Below are 15,118 nucleotides of genomic sequence, written 5' to 3'. Positions count from 1 at the left end.
CACATAAATTAAAAAAAATGATCAGGTGCAGAACAAGTATCATTATCAATAATATAAATGCTCCTATTTTTATTTTGAATTTTTGTAAATAGAATCTAGTGATACATTTAAGGAAAAAAAAAAAGACTATCAGCTGAGAACAGTGGTTCACACCTATAATCCCAAGCACTTTGGGAGGCCAAAGCAAGGAGGGTTGCTTGAGCCCAGGAGTTCCAGACCAGCCTGGGCAACATAACAAGACCCCATCTCTACAAAAAATAATTTTAAAAATTAGCTGGGCATGGTGGCACACAACTATAGCCCCAGCTACTCTAAAGGCTGAGGCAGGAGGATCACTTGAGCCCAGGAGTTTGAAGCTGCAGTGAGCTATGATCATGCCCCTGAACTCTAGCCTGGGCGACAGAGTAAAACCCAGTGTCTGGGAAGAAGGAAAAAAAAAAGACTATTGAGTTTAAGCCCCCAGAAATCAAGGGTGGGAAGACAGAGAGAGAGAGACAGAGACAGAGAGAGAGAGAGAGAGAGAGAGATCTGGAAAGAACTATTAATTTCCTAAGTCAAGGAAGGAAAAACAATATGACCATCCTCCATAGATGTTGAAAACTTAAGTGACAAAATTTTTTAAGCTCTTAATAAAACAGGATTTTAAAAACGTACTATCTCAAGCCAAACAACATCAAACTCAAGTCAAAAAAAAACTGCATAATATTTAAAGCAGAAATATTTTCATTAAAGTTAGAAATAAGACAGAAATGTCTGCCAAATGCTAGTATCTCAAAGGGCATCAACAGGGCCTCCCCAAGTAAAGCTGCACACTGCGGCAGTGTGCTGGTAAGTCTTCACACCCAGCCTGGAGAAGGTGGAGGCTATTTGTAGCGTTCACCAATTTCCATGGTATAAATACGTGGTCAATTTCCACACTAGCCACCTTTAACAACCGGTTCACTAAATTCCTACCAATGTAACAATTGGCTATCATGAGCCAGGAGGCACTGGTAAGAAATACTGTTTCACACACATTTAAGCGGAAAAAGGCAACAGAAGCATTTATAATGGGCTTCTATCTGTATAAATAATTTCTTAATGTACATACATACTTATATTTGTGTAGACTATCCTTTGAAGAATATTTAAGATACCTGAACAAGATTGTGGAACTGGAGTGGATAAGAAACTTTTCATTGTACACCCTATTGCAAGCTGCTTGAACTTTTACCCTGAATTACTTTTTAATAAAAATTACAATTTTGAAAAATTAAATGTCATTAAATTTTCATTTTTATAATGGAATTCTCCTTTTCTTGATTACATACTTTTCCTTTTTTTAGCACTTAAAACAATTCTCAATATCTACATGGATGACAGCTTTAAGACTAAACATGTCTAATTTAACTAGACCAATGACCCCAGGAAAAAGTTATAAAGTTGCCAAAGGGCTGTATAAATAGTTCTTTAATGTACACAAAGACCTGTATTTGCATAGACTATCTCACTAGATTCTCACTAGATTTAACAACCCCTAACCAAAACTGGGCCAGTAAACCAAATAAACTATATTAACGGATTAGAAAGATGCATTTTTGCATTTTGTTTTTTCCCAAATTAACCTAAGTAACAAAATTGTTGTGGTTCCACTTCAAGATATTTGCCAAAAAAAATTATACAAGTAATCATTTCACCTACAACTGCTTTTTGTTAAAAAATAAATTAAGCAAAGCACACTCAGATATCCTTAAAACAGTCCCAGTATTCATGAATTCACACAGCAAGACCATTTTGTACCTCCCACTCCTCACAGTTTCACATGAAAATCATCAGGATCTAATTAGTGACTTCGAGAAAGGAAGCAATAATAGAGTGCCGTGGAGCAGTCTGCAAAATTTATAGGTCACTAAGGGTCACCCATAGCAACAAGGCTTCTTGTCTCAGGTTTGCAATGTGTCACATGCCAGAATCCTTAGACTCAACAGGCAGCTCTGTACATCCACAATCAAGGAGCTTGTTTTCAATCCTTAGTGGAGACTGCCCTCTTGTCTAGTTTGACTTCCTTTCCATTTTTAGTGTCAGAAACACAAGGAAATAAAAGTCGTGGTTTAACTGATGTTTCTTCCCCCTGCTCTTCCACCTCCTGCTATGCCAGGAAGTAGCATTAAAGTTCTGTCCTGTGGTTGCCCAACAGGACACAGGAAGCCGGGACCTTACAAACTGATGACTAGTGAGTGCGATGAAGAGAGATGGAGCTGAGGCTTAATTACACACTGAATAGCACTGAAATAAGATCAGGTTGCTGCATCACCAAGGAGGACATTTACTAGACTTTTTTCACTGTGTAACATATATGGACATATATGATATATGGACACACACTTAAAGCAGATTTTTTCTTTACCATGACAAACTATTCAACAACAGGAATGTAATATAACACGGGAGACGGGACATCTGTTCTATCTGTTCTCTTCCACGTCTCAAGAATTCCCCATCTTCCCCACCATCAACACAAATCTCAAACGATTTGGCAAATGTTAAGACAAGCATTAAATCTGAAGAGACTAAGACCTGGGGGGCTGGGAGGAATAAGGACAAGAAGAAACTAAGGAGCAAGCAAGTGATAACACAAATCCATACAGAACTCCATGGTTACAAGAAACATGAGTGTTATTCCTTAAGACAGAGATTTTTATGGTATTCAGTAACTATGACACTTGCAAAAAATAGTGTTGGATTCCTTAAAAACTTCTGTTGAGCCCTTAAGTTTTTAAAGCCAAGGTCAAACTAGGTAGTAGAATAGAAAAACTGAAGATTTTTAAATAGTAACATGTATTACTTATACGATAAATAATTTTATATTAATATACACACATTAACTTACAAAAATGTAAAGCAGACTTAAAGTCATAACTTTCAAGATGACCTAAAATACAAACCACATAAGCTAACTGTCACACTAATTATAGTAAATAGGAAGTGATATGAAATGAATCCATTTCTTCTAATGCATTCTTCATTCAGCATCGTTGAACAGCAAGACCGTGCAATCAAAAAATCAAACGTTACACACAGAAATGATACATGCTAGAACGCAAATGGTCTTCAAATAGAAAAACAGAAAACAGCATTTATCATTTTTATAGTCTGGGATAAGAGATGCAAAATGCAAAACAAAACAGCCATGACATTCAGCAAGTATATGAGTAGATTAAAAGGCATCATTTATTACTTGATTCAGTTTATAAGCTAATATGTAAATGGTTCAAGCTCCATTTAAAACCAGAGATACAGACACCTTTCAGGCTTTCAATTTTGAGCAGTCAGACCCAGCTGAGTATTAATTATTACCACTGCAAAGGAAGTGCCAGAGTTCTATAAAATCCACCTTAAGATGAACATTAACCAAGGTGATATTTTACATGAATTAACTGTCTTATTTTAAATTCCAGGCTATTCTAAGAAACACTAGACAATGTTTAATTGTGCACACCATAAAATCACAAATACCTACTGCAGCTATCCCCGACAAGAGCTAGCCTGACCACACTTACCGTTTTCCACATAGGGATGGAAGGGAAGGACCAGGGCAAGGATGACCCTGCCTCTAGTTGGCTCCAAGACACTTCTGATATCTTTTAACAAAGTCAGGGGCTGATCACAGCGGTCCAGCAAATTCAAGCAGCTGATGACATCATACTGGAACCCTGTATTCTGCCATTCATTTATACCAAGTACTCTGGAAAAATGAGAAATACCTGGATTAATATAACTCCCCTTCAAAGACATCTTTAAAAATAATCAAGATGCCAGTAGAAGCTCTAACCTTGTCCTTCTAAATCACAGTAAATTCAGAATCTTCTCATTTATATTTGCAGTAATAAAATGGCCAAGCAAAAGAAAAACAACAACTATATTTCTTTAAATTTGACATTTAAGCTATTTCCAAATCTCAAAACATACAACATTTCCTTTACAAGAACTTATCATAAGTTTAACAAATACAAAGACAAAAGCTGATAAAAACAGTTATGAAACTAACACATCAAATTCTTAAACACCAGTCAATGAACAAAACAGTCCTGCTTTTTAACATTCCTTGGAATTTAATCATAAAATATGTTATACATTCATGTTTTCTATTCCTAGGGTCTCTCCTATTGTTGAGAGTGGCTGGGGGCGATATAATTTCCACTTATAACCTATGACCTTTTGAGCACATCTCTGTTCCCAGAAGAGAGATATAATTTCATACTCTAGAAATCTTTATATCTGAATAACTATACATAAAAAAAATAAATAAAGCACAGTATATCCCATTAAAACTGTAAGTAAAGAACATGGTTTAAAAACTTTCAACCCTCAATTATTTCTCCCTTTCTCTCTCTCTCACATACACACACACACACACACACACACTAATTGTAGAGAACATTTTTAGTCCTCTACAACTGTGGTCCCCACCCCCCAGGCCACAGACAGGCACCAGTCCATGGCCTGTTAGGAATCGGGCCATACAGCAGCAGGCGGGCAGCAGGTGAGTGAGGAAAGCTTTATCTGTATTTACAGCTGCTCCCAATAGCTTGAATCACCGTCTGAGCTCCACCTCCTGTAAGATCAGCAGGGGCATTAGATTCTCATGGGAGCTCGAACCCTACTATAAATTGCACATGTGAGGGATCTAGGTTTCGTGCTCTTTATGAGAATCTAATGCCTGATAATCTGAGGTGGAGCTGAGGCAGTGATGCTAGCACTGGGGAGTGGCTGTAAATACAGATTATCATTAGCAGAGAGGTTTGACTGCACAATAAATGTAATGCGCTTGAATCAACCCGAAACCATCCCCCTTCACCCCCCCCCCCGCCCCGTGGAAAAATTATCTTCCATGAAACTGGTCCCTAGTGCCAAAAAGGTTGAAGACTGCTGCTCTACAACGTTTTTATATACAGAAGGGAGAGTTTTTATACCATGAGTCTTTGTTAGCCACACCATTAAGGCAATTCTACAAATTACTTACTCCTGCCTGGTTAATACCAATCAGAATGTGATAGGTGAGACAAGGTATGATAGAGGCAGGTGAAAAAGGAAACAAGAAAAAGGATCTTTGGTAAGTATGCTGAACAGATACAATAGAGCTATTTTAGAAAATTCTAAAAGTATAATGAGAGCTGTTTTGAAAAAACTCATTAGCATGATATTTTATTGCATTTCTGAATAGTAGAATAAAAAGAACACAAACCACTCACAGCTGCATCTTCTTTTTAATCTATACTTTTATAAAACTAAAGCCTCTTCCAAACAACAGACTAACAAACTTCAAGGGACTGGTCAGATTCCTTCGTCTTACAGGTGTTTTACCATACTACATATTGTTTGAAATAAGTAGGGCATTAGAGCTTCAAAATCACTTTGCTGTATGGACGTCAACTACAATAATAATTTTAAAAACTAAATTTATTCAAAGAAGAGTTTCAAAACACTGAGAAGATTCTACTTTCATGATAAAACTTTCAACAATTCCTATTTTAAGAAGTGAAATGAATTTAAAAGAACTATTTGTATATTAATGCTTTTGCTAACCAGCCAATTTAAAATAATAAAATATAAAGAACAAATTTTATACTTGATTTAAAAAACAAAACAAAATCTTATGTCTATCTACAATGAAGCAGAAGCCAAACAGCTTCAGTACATTTTAATCTAGAATAATCTCACTAAATCTACCTCAGAAATAGCTTCAGATAGGTAGTTTCCATGTTGGCAATTCTGAAAGAGAAAAATACATACTTATAACAGAAAATTAGGACTTTAAGGCTGGGACAGTTAAACCTATACCTATAGAAGCTCAACTTCATCTTTACTTCTATTTTGTGATTTTTATTTATAAACTCAATTCCATTAAGGAAGACAAATATATTAGCCCTGCTCCAACTGCAGGAATCCTAATAAGTTATTAGCCCAGGAATCCTAGTAAGTTATCAGAATTTTCCTCTTTTATGAGAAAATGAAATAAGTGACTTGTCCAAGTTCACAAAGCAAATCGCTGGCAGAGTAGAAATTTCAACTTGGAAATTCTAGTACGTTATTCAGGTCAATGAACCTGCACTCTCCATGTAAGGTAAGAAAGACCTGACAACATTCTTTGAATAAGCCCTTCCATCCTAGAAGGTTGAGAGTGAATGGCAATCTGTACTTCAGTCTTAATAAGAAAATAAAGAGGATATGAACACGTGAAACAGAATTCTCAACAATATTTTCTTTATAAGAAAGATCCCAAACCTACATAGAGTGATTAAAAGTTAAGCATCTTTCAAATTTACATTAAAAACCTTTGTTCTTGGCTGGGTGCCGTGGCTCACGCCTGTAATCCTAGTACTTGGGAGGCCGAGGCAGGTGGATTGTTTGAGTTCAGGGGTTCGAGACCAGCCTGAGCAAGAGCGAGACCCCGTCTCTACTAAAAATAGAAAGAAAGCATATGGACAACTAAAAAATATACATATATATAAAAAATTAGCCGGGCATGGTGGCGCATGCCTGTAGTCCCAGCTACTTGGGAGGCTGAGGCAGAAGGATCGCTTAAGCCCAGGAGTTTGAGGTTGCTGTGACCTAGACTGACGCCACAGCACTCTAGCCAGGGCAAAAGAGCGAGACTCTGTCTCCAAAAAAAAAAAAAAAAAAAATCTTTGTTCTGGACTGGGCACAGTGGCCCATGCCTATAATCCCAGCACTCTGGGAGGCCAGGAGTTCCAGACCAGCCTGAGCAACAAGGTGACCCTGTCTTTACAAAAAAATTTTTTTTAAATGAGCTGGGCATGGTGGTGCATGCCTATAGTCCCAGCTACTCAGGAGGCTGAGGCAGGAAGATCACTTGAGCCCAGAAGTTTGAGGTTGCAGTGAATGAACTATGATTGTGCCCAGCCTGGGCCACAGAGCAAGACCCTGTCTCTTTAAAAAAAAAAACCTTTATTCTCTGGTATGAATAATGTATACATAACTCCTTTTTGATTACCAGCATAAGAACTACCTGAGCAGAGTTAATTCCAATATCCCCATCACTGTTGCAGCTTCTTGCCGCACACTTGTTTCCTTCACCATCTACTAACCACCATTTACAGTATGCAAACTAATTTTAACATCAACTTTTGGTAAAGCAGACTGAGAAAGGTAAACATGCTGCCAAAATTTCTTTCTGCCAAAGGAAAATAGTTCTTTATTTATTGTCATTTGAATTACAGAATTGTTCATAATTGCACATAACCAAGAATTAATTGCATAATTCTTTCCTATGTCTATAGCTTTTCTAAAACAGCATTTCTAACCCTAGAAGCAGAGTTTAAGGCGTTATCATTTTCAAGAAAATGAGGTAATAAGTAAGAGTTTTCCTTCCAGGAGGACTTAAAATACCTTTTTCCTTAAAGAATGATAAAGCAATCAGTATTTTGATAAACCTTAAATTTAAAAAACACCAAAAAAGTTGTTGTTTTGCTTTAAAAATGAAAGCCACATCCTCAAATTTTATAATAGGGTTGTCTGGCATAAACAATGACATCTTGGCAATACAATGGAAAAACATGGCCATTTTCTGTTTACTTACCTATGTCAAAAATATCATCCAGAACCTTTATTAAAAAGCCTGTTTGGGTGGTTTTGAGGGGGTTTTTTGTTTTTTGAGACAGGGTCTTGCCCTGTCACCCAGAATAGAGTGAGTGCAGTGGTTCGATCATAGCTCACTGCAACCTCCAACTCCTGGGCTCAAGCGATGTTCCTGTCTCAGCCTCTCAAGAAGCTGGGAATACAGGCGCGCATCACCACACCCAGCTAATTGATTGATTGATTGATTGAGACAAGGTCTCGCTCTGTTGCCGGGCCCAGAGTACAGTGGCATCATCATAGTTCACTGCAGCCTCAAACTCCTGGGCTCAAGTGATCCTCCTGCTTCAGTCTCCAAAGAAGCTAAGACTACAGGCACATGCCACTATGCCCAGCTAATTTTTCAAATTTTTGTAGAGATGTAATCTTTGTAGGGGGTCTCACTATGTTGCTCAAGCTGGTCTTGAACTCCTGGCCTCAAGCAATCCTCCCAAAGGATTACAGCATGAGCCACCATGCCCAGCCCATTTTTTGTAGAAATGAAGTCTTGCTATGTTACCCAGGCTGGTCTCCAACTCCTGGTCTCAAACAATCCTCCTGCCTCAGTCTACCAAAGTATTGGGCTTACAGGCGTAAGCCACCTCAACCAGCCCAAAAGCCTGTTTTTGGTAGGCCCAGATATTGAAGGGAAACAAAAAATAGATATATCTTACAAAGAAGCAAAAATAATGTGGAATTAAGCTGAAAGTCTGCCTTGCCATCATGGGTTGGGAGCACTCTAAACTTAGATAGGATACTACTTCCTCATTAAAACCTCAAATTGCACCAATGGTCACAAAACTTGCCACTTTTGTGACTATGTTTTTACTCCATACCAGTAATATTATGGAAGGAGTGCCAACCAGTATGAATTTCCCATCTAGGCCAAACTGCAGATTTTGGCATATGTGCAGGAAAAAAATTAGGAAAAAAAAATTCAACTAAGTATTTTTTATGTGGTAGATACATTTACTAGGATTCTATACCATGTGAACTCTAGATATATTATTAATTCAAACATCTGAAGCTTTACTGAAAATTCCATTTAGGCATTTAGAATAAAAGCAAGGGAAGGCAGGGGGTGTCAATCGTTTGAAGACAGGTTTCCAACACCTTCCTCCCCCGGCTTCAAAGCCCTGATTTTTTAAAGTGGGAGGGAAAGAGGAATCAGATTAGGAATTCGGCATGACTTAAGCCATTGTTTTAACAAAGGTCAAAACATTCCAAGTTTTGAAATAGTGAATTAATTTCTAATTGAAGGAATATATTTCAATTATCACTATATAGACCCACCAGGAACTAACCTGAGACAGACTGTTAAAGCTAAAGCGGACCTTACGAATCACTTAGTTCAAACTCACACCTATGTAAGTCTCCTCCTAACAGCTATTGAAACACTGACAGTGATAAGGATTTAGATGTTCAAGCTATTAGGAAGGACAAGCTCCCTAACCTATAAATGAACTTCTAGGGCTTAGCTGTGCCTGACTATACCAGAGACTACACTTAATCCTTTCCTTCCATATAAAATCCCATTGAATATCTGTTTACAGAAATATTCCATTCCACCCCCCTCCTACATGGTCTTCCCTTCTCCAGGCTAAACATTTCCATGTCTTGCAAATGCTCAATCCAGTCCTGCTCCAAAAGCTACACTGGTACTGTCTCTTGTGTTAGTGTGTAAAAGTAGAAACATGTGGATAGGAAAGTGAGTGATTATATAACTCTTTCTCCTTTCTCTATAAGGCTGAGCCAGGCTTACCAAAACTATCATAGCGAAGGAGGCAGATTCCAGCTTCGCCTCCCCCATTCTATACTCAGCCAATATACAGAAATCTTCCAATCAACAGAATCCATACTGAATAAAGAATATCCTTCTTCCTAAGTCTCTCAAGCACCAGACGGTCCTAAAACCAAGATTTAACATTTCACAACCATTATCATCGATGGCTATACATTAAAAAAAAAACAGAAAATACCAAGTATTGTCAAGGATGTAGAGAAACTGGAAGCCTTGTACATTGCTGGTGGGAATGTAAAATGGTGCAGCTGCTATAGAAAAGTGCGATGGAAAAGTACGGCGATTCCTCAAAAAATTAAACACAGACTTACCACGTGACCCAGCAATTCCACTTCTGGATATATACCCAAAAGAAGTGAAAGCAGGGACTCACACAGATATTTGTTTACTCATGTTCATAGCAGCACTATTCATGATAGCCAAAGGGTAGAAGCAACCCAAGTGTCCATCGACAGATAATGGCTAAACAAAACATGGTATATGCATACAATAGAGTATTATTCAGCCTTAAATGTTGACACATGCTACAATATGGATGAACCTTGAAGACGTAATGCTAAGTGAAATAAGCCAGTCACAAACATAAAATACTGAATGATTCCATTTATATCAGGTACTTAGAGTAGTCAAACTCTTAGTGACAGAAAGAAGAACGTTGGTTCCAAAGGGCTGGGGGAAGAAGAGAATGAGAGTTATTGTTTACTGTGTACAGAGTTTCAGCTGGGGAAGATAAAAAAGTTCTGCAGATGGATGGTGGTGATGATTCTTGCACAACAAACGTGTACTTAGTACCACTGAACTGTACACTTTAAAATGGCTAAAATCGTAAATTTTGTTATGTGTATTTTACTGCAATTGAAAAAAAAATTTAAGAATACCAGGTTCTGATTAGGGAACATGTCCCTACATCTGATCTGCCTTTTCCAAGTTGTCTCTCGCCAGATCCTTTCCCCCCTATAGTGCCAACTTCTCTGCCAGGGGAAGATTATTTCTCTCTAAATTTCCACTTAATTTTATATGGAAAAAAAAATTTTTTTTTAATTTCAAATCATGGAAAACTACTTCTGATTTATACCCTTTAAATAATAGACATTCAAGAAGAAATACATCTAAAAACCAGAAATACATCCCAAACCATGTCTAAAAATTATACCTGTATTTCTTCTTCTGAAGCTGCCATATCATAGTTTCAGAAAGCTCAGTGGCATAGATTTCTTCAAAATGAGGGCTCATGATTTTTGTGACTTCTCCATCTCCAGCACCTAAATCAAGAAGTCTATGGGTTTTCCAGTCGGGATTAATTTTAAGCAGTCTCTGAAACTGATCTGGTGAAAACACAAACATTGAGCCTCTTCCTAGCAACCTGCAAAAAAAAGGACAAAAATCAAGCAGTCTATGCAAATTAAGCATCCCCCATACACACACAGAGAATATAGCACCAAAAATCATTTGAACTTAGAAAATTTTTATTACATGATTAAAATATGGATTATCTTTAATCATATTATGATAAAAAAGCAAAGCTAATAAAATAAAATACCTCCAGACATCGTCATTGTATTTGGAGTTGCAAATAATATCCCAAAAGGCATGGGGGAAGGAAAGAAATAAAAGGTAGAAAGAAGGATGAAAAGGGGAAGGAGGAAGAAATAAGAAAAGATGAACATGAAGAACTTAAGTCAAAATAGGAAGAAAAAATGGAAGGAGTAACAGAAAACATGTTTATCAGTTTAAAAAGATGACAGGCTAACAGAGTCAGACTGTGGTGCTAGGTAATAACACTAGGCAAAGAAATCAAATGGAGAAAAAAGCCATTTCAAATATGGAACTAACGGGTGAGAAAAAACAGCTTAAGTATAAGCGATTTTTAAGAAACACTAGAGAAAAACAGAAAAGAGTGGTCCTGTGCTACCAGTTAATTTACATGGAAGAAGCAGATTCGTATTTATGTCAGTTTATATGTTTTACTATTGGCTGGGTCCTATTATTTCTAAAGGTCCTAAAAACCATTCAAAATCATGGTAATGCCTTTGTAAAAAGAGACTGAGAGGAGTTAAAATGGAGATCAAAGAGAATGCTCAGAAAAGCAGCTATAGGTCAAACCAAGTCTCGTGAAAGCATCACCTTGGGAAATGAAATGCACTCCCTCCTTAGGACTTGTTTTCTAGCTCTCAAATCCAAGTCTGTCTAGGGCAGGGATTCTCAAGCTTCTTCCTTTGAGCAGCAGAACCTTTTCTTTAAATGAAGTGGAACTCATACATGATATAAAGTGACAAGAGAGCTGCTGCTGCTGCTGGAATAAGGTAGAGAGCCCTGGAGCTGCTGCCAGTCCATTTCTAGGCCTTTCTCTGCAGCCTGAAGTAGCTCCTCAGGCACTTCCTCCTTAGACTCTGGAAATCTGTTTGAAAACCACTGGTCTAAGAAGTGGCAGGGAAATCTGTACTGTATTGCTGCTTTCTGGAAATAATCATAGGTACAATATGTTTGCTATACAGTGACTGGAAAGATGCATGAAACACAGTGCTTGTGGTAAGACTAGTTTCAAGAAAAACACAATGGAGTTCATGTAAAAAATTCCCCCTCCCCTTTTCCCATTAAAGCCACAGAAGAGTTTAACCAAATTTAATAATATACTTCCAGTAAATCTTCTGCCACAAAGAAATGCTAAAAAATTGGAGAATGAGAGGGGGAAAGACGCCAGATCCCACTAAATGTGATGCTACCCCACTACAACTGCTTACCAAAGGAAACCATATCTCAACAAAAGACAAGTTGTTTTTAATCCTCCCTTGTTCACATCTTATGGTGGAAAAACAAGCAAAACTGAGAAAAGGGACAGAACCTACTGAAATGGCTGTACAAAATTTCACACGGAAACCAGATTCAGTGCAGAAAGAGGCCACAGGCAGCGTGGCAGAGGGAGGCAGGTTTCAAATGCTGATGCTGACTTGCCACAGGACCAAAAGTAAGTCACAAATGGTTACTTCACTTCAACTTTCCCAGCTACAAACAGCATGCTTCCCGGGCCATCTCCTTGGGATGTGAGGAATTTTGACAGGATGATCACAAAATTCTAGAGCTGGAGGTCACCTGAGGTCAGCGCTCACAGGCCATATGACTGTTCTACATTTAAAGGTACCAAACAGAAGAAGGAGGCAGTGTCCTATTTGCAAAAAACATATCAACAGGGGTTCCATAAAAAGGTCAACGCTGTCAAAAAAATACAATCAACTGAGCCCAGTGTTTAGCATGCAGGACCAATTTGGCCCTCTAGGGGGCACTGGCAGTAAATGGGAGACTTTCGAGTAGTTACAATAACTTGGGGGTACTAGTGGGCAAGGCCAGAAGTCAGACTTCCTGCAATGTGTGGGGCAATCTCACTCAATGAAGAACTGTCCCACCTAAAATACCAAGACACTGACCTAGCCCAATACAAGGTTTCCGGTAAATATATACTGTGGAGAGAGATGGTTCTCTAATTTGTCTGTAACTTTAGTGTTCAATAACCATCCTGGGTTCTCTGGACAGAATCTATGTTCTCTCTAGACTTAAGAGTCTATGGAGTAGGTATGTCTCTGCCCTATAAAATAAACTCTGAAAACAGCTATCAAGCGTCTCCTTACTTGGCCTTCCCTTTTCCAACATAAAGGAAGACTGGTAAGTACCCCAAGTTAATTCAAGAAGGTACCATAATAATTATTTCTGTAAGAGACAGTCACCTATGGTAACAATCTACCACTGCCATGGCTGGAAAGTACCAATGAGCTCAAAATTGTGCTTAGCTGAGAATAGAACACAGAGGGCAAGAAGGACTTGAGGGGGAAAGGGGATTTAAAAGAAAAAAGCAGAAGAGTTATAGATAAGGGAAGCCAAAGGGGCTTATTAATTGCACTGCCCTTTGATCAAACTGTGAAATTCCAGAGCAGGGAATTTGAACCAGGGTCCAGTGGGTAGAGGGAAGGGGAAGCGATTCAGGGTTTGAAACCCTCCAAATTATATGCAAAATGTTGAATATAAGTACTTTTTGAAGAGGGGATTTAGAGGCACAGGACCCAAAAAAGGATAAGAATCTCTTCTACAGTGACCCATCTGATTTCCAAAGGAAGAATAAATGGTACAGAACAGAAATTCGGTACGAGAAATTTCAGGAACAAAAATGTCAGACTGAGTTTTATAAACTCAACTACCAATATAAAAATAACAACTGTTTGCAGAAGCAAACGTATGGCAATTTCATATAAACAATGAAGAAAATCAAGTAAGATATCTTGAGAAATGGCTTGCAGTGTCTGAAAACATATTTAAGGACCAGATGATAGACTGGGGATCCAGACATTCTGTAGAAACTGGCTCCAAACCTCAAGGGAAAAGAAAAGTGGGCCCAACCAGTGACTTTAGTGGTCTGACAAGGCTTTTAAGCATCAAGCCCTACTGCTTTTCTTTTTGGCTTTCTGGATTCTAGAGCCTTGGGACTGCTTGAAAATTTGGCCAAGAAAGGATTAAAAATATTCCCAAAGCTGCTTCTACAGATGTATATGAGGGAACCACTCTGGGGACAGAGAATTCCACTCTAAGTTTACAAAATTCTGGTAACTCTACACATTATTTAAGAACAGATATAGGCTGAGTGCAGTGGCTCACACCTGTAATCCTAGCACTTTGGGAGGCCGAGGTGGGAAGATCACTTGAGGCCAGGAGTTCGAGACCAGCCTGAGCAACATAGCAAGACCCCATCTCCACAAAAAATAGAAAAATTAGCTGGGCATGGTGGTGCACGCCTGTAGTCCCAGCTCCTCGAGAGGGTGAGGTAGGAGGATTGCTTGAGCTCAGGTGAGGTTGCAGTGAGCTATGATGATGCCACTGGGACTCTAGCCCAGGTAAGAGAGCAAGACCCTTTCTCAAAAAAAAAAAAAAAAAAAAAACCCGATGCAGTACTGTTCACTCAAAACAGGCCATCACCCATTGTTGGAGTGATTAATTAGCTCCCCCTACAATACTTGTTCCTGGGAAGTGTTTTAAGGCAAAGATCTTACAGCTAAGCATAAGAGCTTAAGGGCCACAGCTTAAGGGCTTGGTTCCCACGGTCTTGCCACCCTGTGGTCCAGAACCAGCAACATCCAGCCACATCACTGGCATCACCTGAGAGCTTGTTAAAAATGCAGAATCTCAGCTGGGCGCGGTGGCTCACGCCTATAATCCTAGCACTCTGGGAGGCCAAGGAGGGAGGATCGCTCGAGGTCAGGAGTTTGAGACCAGCCTTAGCAAGAGCGAGACCCCGTCTCTACTAAAAATAGAAAGAAATGATTTGGACAGCTAAAAATATATATAGGAAAAAAAATTAGCCGGGCATGGTGGCACATGTCTGTAGTCCCAGCTACTTGGGAGGCTGAGGCAGAAGGATTGCTTAAGCCCAGGAGTTTGAGGTTGCTGTGAGCTAGGATGACGCCACAGCACTCTAGCCTGGGCAACAGAGAGAGACTCTGTCTCAAAAAAAAAAAAAATTAAAGAAAAATGCAGAATCTCAGGCCCAGTCCTGACTTACTGACTCATAATTTGCATTTTAACAGGATCCCCAGGTGATTCCTATGTACATCAAAGCAGAGAAGCCCTAAGTAACTCCTCCCATGAAAACATAGACTAATGAGGCTATTTGTCAAGTTACAGTGAATTGAAAGAGCATAACTACAGAAGGCTGGAACACTG

General features: G+C 38.7%; 1 protein-coding gene across 5 annotated transcripts in view; it reads right to left on the bottom strand.

Annotated features, from left to right (window-relative positions):
- METTL9 (methyltransferase like 9) overlaps window positions 1-15,118 on the bottom strand; it is a 43,417-nt gene that overhangs the window by 13,827 nt on the left and 14,472 nt on the right. For all 5 annotated transcript variants that reach the window (XM_045542775.1, XM_045542776.1, XM_045542774.1 and 2 more), the window contains exons 3-4: window positions 10,569-10,778; window positions 3,540-3,724 (exon numbers count right to left, since the gene is read on the bottom strand). In XM_045542775.1, coding sequence (XP_045398731.1) covers window positions 3,540-3,724; window positions 10,569-10,778 — 395 coding nt within the window. The remainder of the gene's footprint in view (window positions 1-3,539; window positions 3,725-10,568; window positions 10,779-15,118) is intronic.

The sequence above is a fragment of the Lemur catta genome, chromosome 2 (genome assembly GCF_020740605.2).
Source record: "Lemur catta isolate mLemCat1 chromosome 2, mLemCat1.pri, whole genome shotgun sequence".
Classification (NCBI taxonomy): Eukaryota; Metazoa; Chordata; class Mammalia; order Primates; family Lemuridae; genus Lemur; species Lemur catta.
Note: the sequence above shows the minus strand (reverse complement) of the source record. Positions and strands in the feature narration are given on the sequence as shown.